At 38.9% G+C, this 15,919-nt stretch overlaps 2 protein-coding genes across 3 annotated transcripts in view; one reads left to right on the forward strand and one right to left on the reverse strand.

Moving 5' to 3' along the window:
- The window catches only part of ormdl3 (ORMDL sphingolipid biosynthesis regulator 3), a 52,908-nt gene that overhangs the window by 983 nt on the left and 36,006 nt on the right, over nt 1-15,919 (reverse strand). The window lies entirely within an intron of this gene.
- Nucleotides 8,139-15,919, forward strand: part of wnt3 (wingless-type MMTV integration site family, member 3) — a 76,659-nt gene continuing 68,878 nt past the window's right edge. The window contains exons 1-3 of one of the 2 annotated variants that reach the window (XM_085285229.1): nt 8,139-8,180; nt 9,342-9,444; nt 10,929-11,022. In XM_085285229.1, the coding sequence (XP_085141355.1) occupies nt 10,985-11,022 (38 nt within the window). In that variant the 5' untranslated portion in view covers nt 8,139-8,180; nt 9,342-9,444; nt 10,929-10,984. Of the gene's footprint in view, nt 8,181-8,998; nt 9,188-9,341; nt 9,445-10,928; nt 11,023-15,919 lie in introns of those variants that run through there. The other variant, XM_085285228.1, reaches the window with a different exon arrangement.

The raw sequence follows: 15,919 nt of genomic DNA on the forward strand, positions 1-15,919 counted from the left end.
GCATGAGGGAAAATGTCAGTAGATCAGAAATGAAATGCCAGGCCATTTTCATTAACTTTTGTCCCCATTTTGCTGCTCAGGTTGACCTTCAGCAGGTCCTCTTGACATGTCTGCACGCCTAAATGCACTGAGTTGCTGGCTGATTAGATATTTGTGTTAATGTGTAGTTGAATCTGATTATAGTGTCCAGCAAATTCAAGTTTTTTTTAGATGATTTCTTATGTCTAACTTATGTAAATGATGCATTAAATGTAAATGAGTTGAAGGTAGAGCCAGAATGATTTATTAACAGACTGATATTATTATATGGGTGATTATTAGCTACATGGAGATGGAGCCATAACTGCATCTATAACAACAAAACAATAAAAAAGAGACAGTAGAAACACCCTTCAACCAGTCGGCATAAATGAGTAAACAAATAACTGAACAAATTTCAGGGAAATCTGTTTAAGTTTCATGTGTCTGAAAGAAAAAAATATCAGCAGATAAAGAAAATGATGGATTTTGAAATGACCAAACATCGCTACGTGTATCAGTCTTAAGCAATCTTAATCAGTTGGGCTTTGCTTAGAGGATAATTGTGGATTACAACGGAGAGCAGTGCATGTTGGCTTACATCTGTTTCCAATAAAGTGCTGCCTTTATTCAGCACCAATGCTGAAATTGGATGGAGAAACAAACAAAGCGCTGTGCTGATTCACTTTTCATTATTCAATCTTATCATTAAGACTTTTGTTTTTTTGGAAGATTTACAAGATTTCTACAACTTTAAGGCTCTAAAAATGTTTTAAAAACTTTATTTTTCATGTTATTATTCAATAGCTATACCCTTTTCCACTATCATGTAATTATTTCCACTTTCTTTCTTGTATTAACTCTTTTTCGACCTTGAGGACTTTTAGGTGGGTCAGTCTGTTCGATTGAACCGCCTGTCTATATAAGTACTTTCTTTTGGATGCTATACTATCTGCTTTCACAGGACAGACTGTCTTTATCTAGGCCCCTTCCAAGGGCCTCAGCTAATCTGAGCATCTTAAAAATCTTATGTGACATCTCCTACACTTTGTCTCCTTGCATGATCACAAAATTAAACAGCTTCACTGCCATTACAGACAATTTTGCTAATGCTCTCCAGATGAGCAGCAAAACATTAGAGAGCGAGAGAGAGAAAGCTACAAGGAAGAAAGCAGCTGTAAAAAGAAAACTGGAGACACAATCTTCCATTTATGTCCAACACTAACATTGTCTAACTGCTCCTCACTATCGTTATTACACGGTACAGTAAAGAGTCTCAGTAAATCTAATGCCAGCTGCATTCTCACAGAGGCAAAGTAACTATCACGAAATAATTGCACCATTTATTTGCCATGTCAACAAACAAAGGGCAACACGTTGCATTGTGGGAACCTGGCAACTGTTCTCTTTGCTCTGGGCTTGTTGTGTGACTGAATAAATATGATAAGAAAAGGTACAAACGAGAAGCGACGAATTTTTTTTTTTTTTTTTGCGAGGCAATATTTAAAAGGTTGAACAGATATGATATAAAAATATACAAATTAATACATGCTCTGTATTCATTATCATTATCATGTGGAGAAATGTCTGTACATTTACACAGTAGTGGCTGAATCATTATTTACTGTTCCAAGGCTACAACATGGGAGGTATACAGTTAAGCCTTGTACTGATATTTGGGTTTTTTCAGCTCATTGTTTAGTTTTAAATACTTGTCATCTGTGTTCAGCTCCTCCCCAAATAGGCGTGGCTTCTTCAGGCTCAGGTTAGCACACCTGTGTCTCATTATCATTTATCCTCAGCATTTAACTCCGGCTCACCAGTCTCATTAGAGTTGCTCAGACTGTTTTGTATCTTGTTACCTTTTCTAAAGATATAAACATAGCTAAACCTCCCTTGTTCTGCCTCACCAGCATGTATGTGCCATTTGTTGTTCACCTACTGGATGAAACACAGCTCCAAAAATAAAGAATAACTGGTTAATCTAAGCCTTGAAGCCTCTGGGGACCTTAGTTCATTGTATTCAAGACTGGAAAAAATGAAGATTGCAAACTTTTACGAACCTCTGTAATTATGAGCCACAGCCGGTCTACCTCCTGTAGAGTGCGCGGTAGACTAATTGGGAGGTCCATGGCTCAATCCCTGGCTCCTCCAACTTGCATGTTGAAAGCCAATATACTGAACACTGGGGTGCATCTGTTTGAGTGTGTGAACGTTGGGTTAAAAGTGCTCCGGCATAGAAAAAAGCATGTATGAATTGGTGAACAAGTGTGTGTAGATGAGGCTTGTAGTGAGAAAGCAGTCGGAGTAGAAAAACGCTCTGTAAGTACTAATCCATGCAATACTCACCTTGTGTTTCAATAAACCTGTTGAACCTTTAGCTCAGGGGTCCCCAATCCCAATCCACGAGGGCCGGTGTCCCTGCAGGTTTTAGATGTGTCCTTGATCCATCACAGCTGATTTAAATGGATAAATTACCTTCTCAACATGTCTTGAAGTTCTCCAGAGGCCTGGTAATAAACTAATCATGTGATTCAGGTGTGTTGACCCAGGGTGAGATTTAAAACCTGCAGGACACCGGCCCTCGTGGACTGAGATTGGGTACCCCGCTTTAGCTTAACCTTTTTGCTAACAAAAAATGTTGGACCCACACTGTACCATAAAAGCAGATGGGTCCAAAGTTAATGCCACTTCGACAGCCACGCTGTCAGTGGCTACCGAAGGGATTGCCACAAGAAATGTACCACTGATTAGTAGTCAGTGGATTTACCGCTATTTTCTTCCCACAGAAATTACTTCAACTTCTAATAATCAGTTTTGAAATCTGCTGACGTTTTGCAAAAGCAAATAACTATTCTCTCAATGAGTTGAGTTTATGAGTTGGCAAAATGAGTGCCAAAAGTAAACGATGGTCTGATTATGTCAATATTGTGTTTAGAGCATGCCCCATTGCACCCAAGCTACAAAAAACTCCCCAAGGTTAAGCACATACTGCTGGTTTCACCAGAGGTTTTTATTTGGCTATAAAGTTTTTGGCCTGTAACTTCTTATTATAGCTCAACCTCTGCCTGTCACATATACTGTATGTCTAAGTAACTAAGATGATTAAAAATTAATCATTTCCAGCAGTATGGAGAGGTTAAACCTCAGTATGATCTCAGTAAAAAACTGTTGTAGAACATGCTGGCAAAGAAATGCAGCTTAATCGTAGCCAAATGAAAAATTAACATCTTTATTGAAATGCTGATGAATGTTGGGTCGTCTTATAATAAATGAATTAATATAGTTATTTGCATAATTGCATGTTTTTTTTCTCTACTGCTTCTTCATGCGATAATTATACAACATTTTACAACTTGTCCCTCTTTGACACATACACATGAAACTGTGTATGTGTGAAGCTCCATGCCAGGAGCTGGTGTACCCGGTGATGAATATACTGGATGTTTGCGCTCAAAGACAATTCAAAATGTGGACAAGAGGAGCCATAAAATTAAGTTTAAATCACCCACTCTCATTCTCTTATTCTCATTCTATCACATTTTAGTTAATGGACTCAGGCGCAGACCGGGAATCCTTACAGAGTTAACAATCAGTTTATTCACACAACGACACCAGGTGATACTATTTACAACGTCCTGGAGGGAGGGGAGGGGGGGTCCGGGGTTTGTGAGGGGAAAGACGGGAATCAGACGCACTCCAAAGGCTCTCTCTTCACTCCCCACAATGGGGACACACAAATCCACTCACTAATGGTTGAGAGACTGACGCTGATAGCTCAACGATCCAGCGACGAGTGACACAGCGCTGCCGTCTTAAATCGGCCTTGCGATCATCCTGATAGGCACCAGGTGTGTGGGCCAGGGGCGGGAGCCCAAAACGAGCACCGCCCCGGCGGGGGGGGGAGAGAGAGAGAGAGAGATACAGGATCAGCTAGTGAGGCACAGGGACCATAAATGGCCTGGTAAATGGCCTGTATTTATATAGCGCTTTACTAGTCCCTAAGGACCCCAAAGCGCTTTACATATCCAGTCATCCACCCATTCACACACTGGTGATGGCAAGCTACATTGTAGCCACAGCCACCCTGGGGCGCACTGACCATGCGCAATGACCATGACACATTCCCCACGCTCAGAGTTAACTTTTTTCCTTTTGACATTTACATTTGACACGTCAGTAATAACATTATAAAATAAAACATTTACTTTCCAGAAGTATTCTATAATAATTCAAAGCAGTTTGCACTAATGAAGCTTTTGCATGTCAGTAACGGATCAGAAAACTGTGTGATTGCCTTTGAGGGTCTTTCATTGTAAGGAATTTTGTATATATAGGATGTTATTGTTCATAAATAGTCACACTGAAATGTTCCACACACCCAACTGTGTGGAGCATTGCAGTGTGACTATTTATGAATGCGCAAAAGAAGACACACACAACGCGCTCTGTTTAGACCCAGACCAAACAGTATTGTTTGACTGTTTTGGACTTTATGTTTCCCAATTTTGCTTTAAGTTATAAAGTTATTTACATTTGGCCTAATAATGATCCTTATTGCTGTTTTAGAGAGGAGCGGTGCTTCAAAGGATAGTTGCAGATTTCTGTAGGAATCTGCAGATTATACAGTACAAATAAAATGTTTGCGTTTCTCCAACGTTGTCTTCCCAACAGTTTCACTAACATCTTCACTGGATGGCCAGGAAGATTTCACGATGTCTTCTAGGACGCTTCTCCTGCGCTGATAATTAGCGTCTGTCTTGTGTCAGTGACGTAAAAGACTGATTTAATGTGACGTGACCATTCAAACAGCAGTCGCTTTCTAAAACATCAGATATGTATCGGATTCAGCACCACATTACCTGCAGTGTGAACCATCCAATAGCAATGAAATCCAAACAGGAGCCAAAAACCCCCAAACAAACACAAAAATACAAGAAGAACTGAATTAAAACAAGAATTCAGATCTCACAAGAATAAACAAGAATGCAGGAATCAAAAGCAATACTGAACCCTGACAATGCCAGCAGTGGTCTTTTCAGCCAGAATGACTGCAAACACCTGAGCAGACATGCACAGCCTGCGATAACAAAATTACTGGCTGCGACCGAGTGGCCTGCGCTGTTTTCAGCATTTGTCTGTACATGTGTTTGTGGATGTGAATGTGTAGAAACAATGCCAGAAGATCATGTCTGCCTAAACATCCGTGGACAGATTTTATCAACTTGATAATGCCACAAACAGACGCAGTAATGACAGGCTGAGTTGGAGCAAGAGCATTATCTGCAGCCATGACTACTGAGGAGCAGTGGCGCTGTCACATCTTCTTTTGCATTTTTAATGCTTTTGCAACCCTCCATGTGATACATCTTTATGTAATATGTACTAGCTTCAATAGCGTGCACAACTCATCGGCTGAGTTGTGGTTTTTCCCAGAAAAAGAACGCCTCTTAAACACCTGCTGTTTCTGATTGCTCTGAAATGTCTCCAGTGTGCAATTTCTTGTGCTAAATGATTATAAAAGTTTAGTATTTTTTGCATTACGACCACTTGTGTTTACAAGAGGTGCTGCTGCTAGTGGGGTCGACTCATTCTAGCTGAATGAATGAGTGGTTAGAGCTCAGTATGTCATGGGTGACTGCACTCTGCACAAGACCTCTCAGTCTCCAGACAGCCACTATTAGTGCACTGCCTAAGCCCTTAAGGGATGTTCCAACCCTCATCAGGCAGTAATGAAAAAGGGTGGAATGGGAGGTATACAGGTCATGTCTTTGCTCCGGGTCTGTTCACTATTAATAAATATAGCCAGAGATCTGCCTCAAATCACAGGTATGCAAAAGCATCTGATTACACAGGCAAGTGATGTGAAAAATATTTGCGCCCTTCCTGATTTCCTAGTGTTTTGCATATTTATCACACCTATATGCTTCAGATCATCAAACACATTTTAATATTAGACGAAGATAACATGAGTAAATACACAATGCAGTTTTTAAATTATGATTTCATTGATTAAGCGAGGGTTTAAGTCATAAATTAACTGAATAGCTGCATTTTTTTTTTTTGGAAAGCTGAGTTCAGTTTCACTAAATACATTCAGGCCTGATTACTGGCAGACATGTTGAATTAAGAAATCACTTAAATGGAACCTGTCTGACAAAGTAAAGCAGGCTAAAAGATCTCTAAAAGCAGCACATCATGCCACGATCTGAAGAAACACCTGAAAACCAAAGTCACTTAACTCAATCAGCCTGGAAAGGGTTACACAGCCATTTTTAAGGATTTGGGACTCCAGTGAACCATGGTAAGAGCCATTACACACAAACAGAGAAAACCTGGGACATTGGTGAAGCTTCCCATGTCTCAATTAAGGTCAGAGCTCATGATTCAACAATAAGAAAGAAACTTGGCAAAAATGGCATCCATCTTCGTTCCAAGGAGAAAACCACTGATGACCAAAAAGAACGAAGGTTTGTCTCACATTTGCCAAAAAAAACCCCATATTGATAACCTCTGTACTGACAAGACAGAAGCTGAACTTGTTGGAAGATTTGAATCCCGTTACATCTGGCATAAAACTAACACATTGATGTAGTAAATGAAACCATGAATTCTGCATTTAACAAAAACAATCATATGACCCCAATGAGCAAGCACTTTAGCGACAGTGGGAAGGAAAAACTCCCTTTTAACAGGAAGAAACCTCCAGCAGAACCAGGCTCAGGGAGGGGCGGGGCCATCTGCTGCGACCGGTTGGGGTGAGAGAAGGAAAACATGAAGAAATGCTGTAGAAGAGAGCCAGAGATTAATAACAAGTATGATTCAATGCAGAGAGGTCTATTAACACATGAGTTAGAAAGGTGACTGAAGAAGAAATACTCAGTGTATCATGGGAATCCCCCAGCAGCCTACACCTATTGCAGCATAACTAAGGGAGGATTCAGAGTCACCCGATCCAGCCCTAACTATATGCTTTAGCAAAAAGAAAAGTTTGAAGCCTAAAAGTAGACATAGTGTCTGTCTCCTGAATCCAAACTGGAAGCTGGTTCAACAGAAGAGGGGCCTGAAAACTGAAGGCAGGCAAGTCAGCCTGCAGTGTGAGAGCGAATTGCTCTAATTTGGTGATATGGTACTATAAGGTCATTAAGATAAGATGGGGCCGGATTATTTAAGACCTCGTATGCAGTGTTGGTCAAGTTACTTGAAAAAAGTAATCAGTAACTAATTACTGATTACTTCCCCCCCAAAAGTAATCCCATTACTTTACTGATTACTTATTTTCAAAAGTAATTAATTACTTAGTTACTTTTTAAAAACACAATTTACAACCTGAATAGGTGATAAAGCGATAGATCTTTCAACCCAGTTCTACTTTTTCTGCACAATCCATCATACAAAATGTAATCAAATGGAAAAGTCTCTTTTTAAAACTTGTTTTATTAGTTTTAATATTTTAACTTTATGCATCAAGTTGAAAATATATGTAGTGTGTATATATTGTTTTTTGTTTTATATGTCTGAAACAAATAAAGATACAATACAATACAATACAATAATTTAATTATATGCAACATTCACTGACTGGAAGAAATTTGTTTAACATTTGAACCTATTTTCTGCACATTCCAGCACATAATTATTTTATTTTTTTTGTGTGTTTACACTCACTCTTTCAAATAGATGCAAGTAAAACACAGCAGAAAATAAATAACATCAAAGACTAGCGGTCCTGTTGCTCTATTTTCACCTGTAAAGCAGGAGTGGGGTAGGCGGAGGTTTACCCTGGTGCAGGTGTGCCGCAGCGGTCAGTGGAAGAATCCGCGAGTTTCTCTGTGAGTTTCCCATTACGCCGTAGCGCACTCGGTGCTTGCTTGGAAGTTTAGGGGGTTTTTTTCGCTGTAAAAAGAAGTTTTCTTCCCACGCACAACGGACGCTAATGTTTTTGTCACTTTTTATGGAATCAAACTCAAAGTAAGGTCAGTACTTCCACGCTTTAAACGCTGCACGCTCATACTCTCTCCTGCACTCGATATATTATCCATTGTTGATCTGCACACAGCTGTTGTCACAAACGTCGCACTCGCTTACGTCATTGTCATGAGACATTCTCGCAAAAAAATCACGGTTTTAGTAATGCAGTAACGCAGCGTGCTTACGGGAAAGTAAGAGTAATCTAATTACCTTTTTTGCAATAGTAATCCCTTACTTTACTCGTTACTTGAAAAAACTAATCGGATTACAGTAACGCGTCTGCCCATCTCTGATTGCTTGTGAGGAGCAGGATTTTGAATTCAATTCTATATTGGGAAGCCAATATAGTTGATTTTTGGATTCTGCAGCAGGACAATGATCCAAAACACTCCAAACACACCAACTCCACCTCTGCATGGCTTAAGAAAAACAATATGAAGACTTGAGTAGACTAGAGTGGCTTAGTAAGTCCTAAACGGATCCGATTGATTGCTGTGGCATGACCTTAAAAACATGGTTCATGCTTCAATGTGGCAGAATAAAAATAATTCTGCAAAGAAGAGTGGATCAAAATTCCTCCACAATGCTGTAAAAGACTAATTGTCAGTTAACAAAGGCTTGATAGCAACTGTTACTGGTGACCTAACCAGTTATCAGAGTTAGAAAACTGGAAATAAACAAAAATAAGATCCATATATATAACAGATAAGCAGTGTTGGGGAGTAACGGAATACATGTACCGCCGTTACGTATTTAAAATACAAAATATGAGTAACTGTATTCCGTTACAGTTACCGTTTAAAAAGGTGGTATTTAGAATACAGTTACTTTGTTGGAATAAATGGATTACACGGCGGTACTTTCCTGTTTCATATTGTCGCGGGTCAGGACTATTTGGGTTTTGTTTGACAGCTACGTTCTGTTGTTGCAGGCGGCAGCGTTACGGTTGCCATAGTTACAGGGTAACGCTCTCTCTGCGACTGTGTGTTTCCTGGGTGAGAGAGCGCCTTTTTGTTGTTGTGCTAAGCTAATAGGCAGAATGCTACAGGTATAGCTCTAAAGAATGTAGCATCATGGGCAGTGTAGTCCGTGCTGCAGGGAGAATGGACTGCCATACCCGTTATGTGTCTGTGAGCGAGGGAGGGAGAAAAAGGAAAAGTACGAGTTGTCATCGAGCAGAAACGGGAGCTGGAAGCATGTAAATATAACAATAACCACTGCAGCCAAGAAGAGTGACGAGCCCAGTTGTAATAAGCTATTAAGACTCGACTGTACACCGTGTTCGTGTTTTCCTCCGAAACAATAAGTTCCGTTGGAGCAGTCTTTCAACGCCTCTCTCTGTCTCTCGCTAGCAAACTTGACCCAGACAACAAAGTAAAGCTATTTTTTGGCTACGAGCCGACAGGGACCCCGCCGTATTAGTCAGAGGTCCCTTTACTACGGTTCAGAGCCGCGGTGAGTAACAGTAATAAATCACAGCAATAGTACATTCACGTAGTTGTAAACAGCATGATAATATATTAAGTAATCCAAAGTATTCAGAATACGTTACTCTCATCGAGTAACGTAACGTAACAGTGAAGGGAATTTTGGTTCCCTATTACCTCAGGTTAATTAATATCATTATAATTTAATAATGTTAAGTGACGCTTATAGCTGAAGCTTTTATTTTGTCATGTGCTGCTTTGTTTTTAAACATACATGAGTCTTAATAAGATAAAAGATGTCATTTTATGCTAAAGCCTTTTTTATTAGATATACAGTCGAGCAAAAAAGAGTTTTTCCTTCCTTTATGTAAAACTAAGTGCTCCTCCCATAGGAATTAAATATAATTAAAATATAATAATAAAAAGAAAAGAATTAAGGTGTTGCAAAAGTACAGACAAAGTTTAGACCTCTTGAAATGCTGTGGTAGGACATTACGAGAGCTCTGCAAAACAAAATCCTGCAAACCTCAATAAACTCAAGCAATGTTTTTAAGGAAGAGTTTGCTAAAATTCCTCCTCAGTGATGTGTGAAACTGTTAAAGTCATACAGAAAACCGTTATTTCAAGTTATTGCTGATAAAGGTGGTTTTACAAGCTCCTGAAACATGTGGTATAGTTAGTTTTTTACAGGACTGCAAAGAGTCTGTCATGGTACTGCGTTTGTGACCCAGTATTTGTGTTTCAGACCCTGGAATTATATCTTTTAATTATTGTTGTTCATGGTTTTGTTTTTCTTTAGTTCTCAGTGATCTTCGTTCTCTCTTCGTGTTTATTTCGGCCTGTTTCAATCTCTGTCTCTGTGTGTTCTCTGGGTCATCCTGTGCTCGTCCTTTGTCGAGTCAGCCTTGTCTCTGTGTTCGTTCATCTCCTGTCTCCCCCCAGTCTGTCGTGTCTCCTTGTCAAGTCCACGTCTCCATACCTGTCTCCTGTTTCCCGTTTTATTTTGATAGTTCCTTGTCCTGTGTTCAGTGGATTCAGTTTTGCTTCCTCCCAGCCTTGTTATGTCAGATTATTTCCAGCTGTGTTTCCCATTCCCTCGTTACTCCTTGTGTATTTAAGCCCTGTGTTTTCCTCTGTCAATTGTCTCGTCGTACACCCTCTTTGCCATGTGTTTCTTCCGAACTCTTAGTAGTATCCTAGTCCTCCGTTTCCCAGCTTAGTTCCTTAGTTTCCTAGTTGCTTACTTTTTATTTCTAGTTCTTTGTTTTCTGTATAAATGCAGAATTATGTCCAGTAATAAAGCTTCCGTTTTCAGTTAACTTCCCATGTTTGAGTCCTGCGTTTGTATCCTACAGCCATGACAGAGTCTGGTAGAAACCCTCTTTCACAGCTGTACTTATATAAACTAGGTTTTAAAATTTACCAGACAATTGTATTATCGTGCCACTGGTATTCTGTCTTCTTTAAAAATTTGCTGTAATTTATACATGTTCTTCATTCTGTGTCCTTCAGTGTAGTGGGAACCTTGGACATGTAGGAGAGCTTGGCGTCACATCACAGTGCAGCATATGGCAGCAGGAAAAGGTCAACTCTGCTTCAGTATCAGGTGCCAGATAATACAGAGCACACGAGGACACATTTCAGGCAGTGTTTGATATGTTTTAATGAGACAGGTGGGTGCATGATCAGGTGTCAGCCAAGAGCTAGAGAGCATCAAAACTAAAAGGTGTAGCTACACCTAATTAACACATGAATAATCGATTACGTCTTTTATCTTAGTAACTGACGAGTTGCTACAGAGGGTTAAGTCCTGAGTAATTGACACTAGCTGCATCTGAATGGTAAATCAGCTAATTATAAGTATTTTGCTGAGATATAGGTGTAAATGAGCTTTTCATTAGATTGCTAGCATAAAAAGCAACATACAGAACTGTAGTGCTGCATCAGACAGTGCAAGAGCAAAAAAAAATGAGCCACATTTTTTTTTAATTCACATCCCAACATACTGTATACCAAATCCCCATTAAATGGTATCTATCAAGTTTTATTTCTCAGTGTTTATCCAACCAGAATGACGATGTCTAGAAACAACTTCAGTGCTGCTGTTGATGATGACGACACAGGGCTCGCTGAACATTTATGTAAAGCGTTGTGTCAGCAAAAATAGTGCCATACATCTACCTGACTAATACACAATCTCTAGAGGCGTCCAAAGACAGTTGTAGACTCTGGGCCTGAAAGGAGAAGCCAGTATGGTAGTGCCTTAAACCTGGATTGTTTCAAAAACCCAGCAGGGCATCAATCTTTTAGCTGCAAAGGAAATGTTAAAAAACAAACAAACAAACAAAAAACCCACAACAACAACTTTGGGGTCTTTATTTAGGATCTCAGTGAGCAGATTCCTAATTAATTTACTGTGGAAATTAAATGGCAAATGGACTGGTGGATACATAATGCTTTTATACTCTATTTGAGCACTTAAAACACTTTATATTTGCCTTATCTACACCGATTTCTCCCATTTTTTGTAGAGTGCTTTCTTCACACAAATTCATGCTCCAGTGAATGCCTTGCCCATTCTTGCCCAAGGATACTTAGGTATGCAGACTGGAAACTGGAGCAGCCAAATATCAAACCAACAACCTCACCCATCAATTGAAAAGCCAGACGCATCATGTATCAGGTCTGCAACCAAATCTGAGGCTTATTGAAAACGTTCAAAAGGTCTGGAGAAATATCGCTCATTTTCAGACTTTAGCAAAGTACTGTACAGTCTATAAACACAACTGTTTTTATAATTCAGATAAATGAAACATGCTGTGTGAAGGAAAACGTGACAAGTGACACTAATCGTGTCGCACTATTTCACTGATGAGCAAATGGTGGTGGTGAGACAATCACATAAACACAATTCCAAGAGTAAATTATTTACACTTTAAAGCCTTTCATATTCTATTTCACTTATATTATACACACTGTCCATTTGTGGCCATCAGTAAGTCTAAACAGACAGTAACACTACAGTCAAAATGAGCACATAAAAAGTAACATCTGATTTATAACAGTTTATACTACAGTTTGACCTGTTAATACCTCGAGGAATGTCTCGTCCTGCTCTGACCTACCTGTAAACCTCTTTATGTTTACATTTCTTTATACTTTGTTTACTGTATTACTAAATACATGTAAAAACTGCCCATGTTTCTAACACCTACTTTAGCAGAAAGTAAATCTAATCTTAAAAGTTGAGGTGTTTGTTTCCCCGAATCCAAACTGCGAGAGTGGCCTGATGGCTGAAGGCGCTGCCTCTCATTCCACTTTTAAAAACTCCATGAAGCACGAGTACGCCTGAAGTCTGAGAGAAAAGTGATCTTCAGCCATTGATTATAACGGATGTGCTTTATGTCATTTTTACCATTACAAGCTCCTCAAACAAGAGTGCTGTAACTACTGAATGGTTGTATTATATAACTGAATCATTCTAGCATTCATCAGCATCATCTAGTTCCTTTTTCTTATTATATTTATCTTTATAATTACTTCAATAAAACACTGATGTTAAGAATTGGCCTGATAGATCATCTAGCTTTCAAGGTGCTGTACTATCATTTTGCTGGACTTGTTGCAGTACAGCATACAGACTCACTGAGTATATTAGAAGGAAAATAACTCATCTCTCTTGACTGATGAGGTCTTTTCTGGAAGTATTGGCTCTGATCACTGAGCATGCAATTCGTTTTAATGAGAAATCTTTGAATCTTGGGCAACATTTGTATGTACTGTCTGTAAGGTGGGTTCCCAAGCAACAAATGGTCTTTTCAAGCCTTTAACTTAAGTGTGTGTAGAGTCACAGAGTCTCAGAGAGCTTTAATTTCAACTAAGTCATTGTCTAAGAAGCAAATAGAAAATCTGGAGATACTCCTCATAAATATAATTAGATTTATAAAATCAATAAAAACATGTGATCTATTGCCTTGTGTTCATGAGGGGCAATCAATTGTATGCATTAAGAAGACCAATCATCCGTAGTCCAAAAAACCTCCTACAGTACATGCTCCATCTGCTCCACTGTATTAAATAAAGCCTGCCTGGGTTTCACTTCATTGTGTCTACTTCAGCAGGGGAAAATAGACTCCAAACCTGGGCTCAATAACCAAATAAGGTCTGAGGCATCCTATTCATTGTCCAATCTAGTGCTCAAAATTGAAAGAAACCAATCAAAGACATCAGTTTTCAATTTTGGCACAGCTGAGAAAAATATTGATCAGGCAGGAGTTTCTTATCTAAACACTGGAAAAAAGGATGCGCTAATACCAGATTTATTATGTTTACTACTAAATCAATACCGTGGCTCCAAACATGATTTGCTTGAATTAAGATTAAAGTAATCAAGACATGTAATATAGTTAAAGACAACATGCTTGACTCAGTCACACAAACCTCCAAAATAAATCTACATTGAATTTTTCTATTTACTGAAATACCAAGAAATTTTTATAGAAAAAAAACTGGACACTTTACTGGCCAACAATTACATTTTCACTCTGTTTTTTTGTTTGTGCATAATTCATCAGTACTTATTGTGTTAGTAATTTTTTCTAATTAAGAAGACTAAAATCCCAGCCACATAAGCCTTCAGACTGGTTGGTGACCACCTGAGAAACATCAGTCTCTAGGGGAAAATATGAGTAGCAATGCACAGGACGCCATTGGGTGCTCAAAGCTGTTGTATAGTTGATAAAGCCCCAGTCAGTGATCCCCTGATAACCAGTGGTCACTAGAGAAAAATGCATATTCTTTGTTTATTGCTATGATCGCTAACAGGTTGCCACAGTTGCTACTACTCACTAAGCAGTACTGCAACTGTGAAGAATGCAATGCAAACCTGGATAACTAACCATTCACCTACTAGGTATGTAGCTACTTTGATAGTGTGTGACTACTGATAGTGCCATCTCAAATCATTTAAATCATTCATGTATTCAAAATGGCGAGTTTAAGTAGTGAAATACATGATTTGACACATCTGCATCAGTTAAAGTGCAAAAATACTATTAATAAATATTTGGGTGATCAATCGGTGTAAAATGTTTAACTGTACCAACATATCAGATAGCAGTACAGAAATATAGGTGTCCTAAGACAATATTACCTTTATTTTTTCTAAAACAAAAGCTTATTTTAAAAATTAACATACAAAATTAAATGCTGGTTGAAGCCAATCAAGAACTTTAAAAGCTTTTCCATGACCGAGTTGTCTAAAAAGAAACGGAAAATCCATTCAGACATTCAATGTTCAAAATATTCACCAATTTCCCCAGCCCATCTAATTATTAATGTCAAAATGAAAAATGTATACAACTATGTAATATACAAGAAAAGGCTGGCATTAAAATTAATAGAAAGAAGAGTATTAACCATTAGAGAACCAGTGTCCTCAGGCTAAGCAGAGTAATTGCTGTAGTTAAAATGACGTTTTTATCATCACTCATTTGTTGCTGCTCAATTTTGCATTTCTTTTCCATGACACACTCATTGTATTGATTCCTTATAATATAATGCCTCATCTGACTGTAACAAAAATGGATGAGTAGAGGACTAATCAATGAACCTCACTCCCAGGACACCTGGAGGAAACCTTAGCAAAGCCGCACAGTCAGGAGTCTGCATACAGTGATGGAAAACACTCGATCCTTTTATCCAACTTGCTTTATGTTATTAAAAAAAAAAAGGGAGAGAAGAAATAAAAGAGCGACAACTGACAGCCCTTGTATTGTGTTGACGGTGGGAGGATTAAAGACTGAGAAAACTCGAGAAGATGAGAAGAGACTGAGCGACCATCTGAATGAGGCCTTGCAGCGGGGCAGATTAGCTGCGTTTGTGGTGTTCACACAGATTTCATGAAGCTAATATCAAAGCAGCAGCTGGAGGAAAAGGCCAGGCAGAGACACATGAGGACAGCGACAGAAAAGGGAATGAGAAATGCAATCTCCTTAAAAGAGGAGGAGCCTGCCATCAACTGGTGTGTGTGTATATTTTCATATACTGCTCTGCACTGTCCTGCCCTCTCCCTCTTTAACTTGAGAGGAAATTTTCTTGTGAAACTCAGCTGGCTAACTCTTCTGGGATAATATTTTATACAGCTGCAAACTAAAACCTTGTGATGGGTTCAGAAGCCTTGTGATTGAGAACATCTTTAAAAATGCAAACCCCTTCAAAGAGCTTCACTCTGAATCCATCTGAAGACACAGCTGGCTTTCTCCCAGACTTTTTTTTAAATTTTCTTGTGGAAAAATTATTTTCTTATGACCTTGATGTAAGCTCTGGGGTTTGATTATTAGAGGCTCTTCCTATTCGTGCAAAAATTGTTGAAATGCATCGTTCTCTGAGAGGGGATTAGCATGTTTTGGTTTCATGTTCTCATTATGTTTGCTGTTCTAATGTAGTATATTATCTAAGAGTAAATTGTTGGATCATTTTCGGTGATATCTCTGTGCTGCAAT

Source organism: Mchenga conophoros, linkage group LG8, assembly GCF_057382185.1.
Source record: "Mchenga conophoros isolate Kocher_MC1m ecotype Shallow Benthic linkage group LG8, M_conophoros_male_GT1.1, whole genome shotgun sequence".
Classification (NCBI taxonomy): Eukaryota; Metazoa; Chordata; class Actinopteri; order Cichliformes; family Cichlidae; genus Mchenga; species Mchenga conophoros.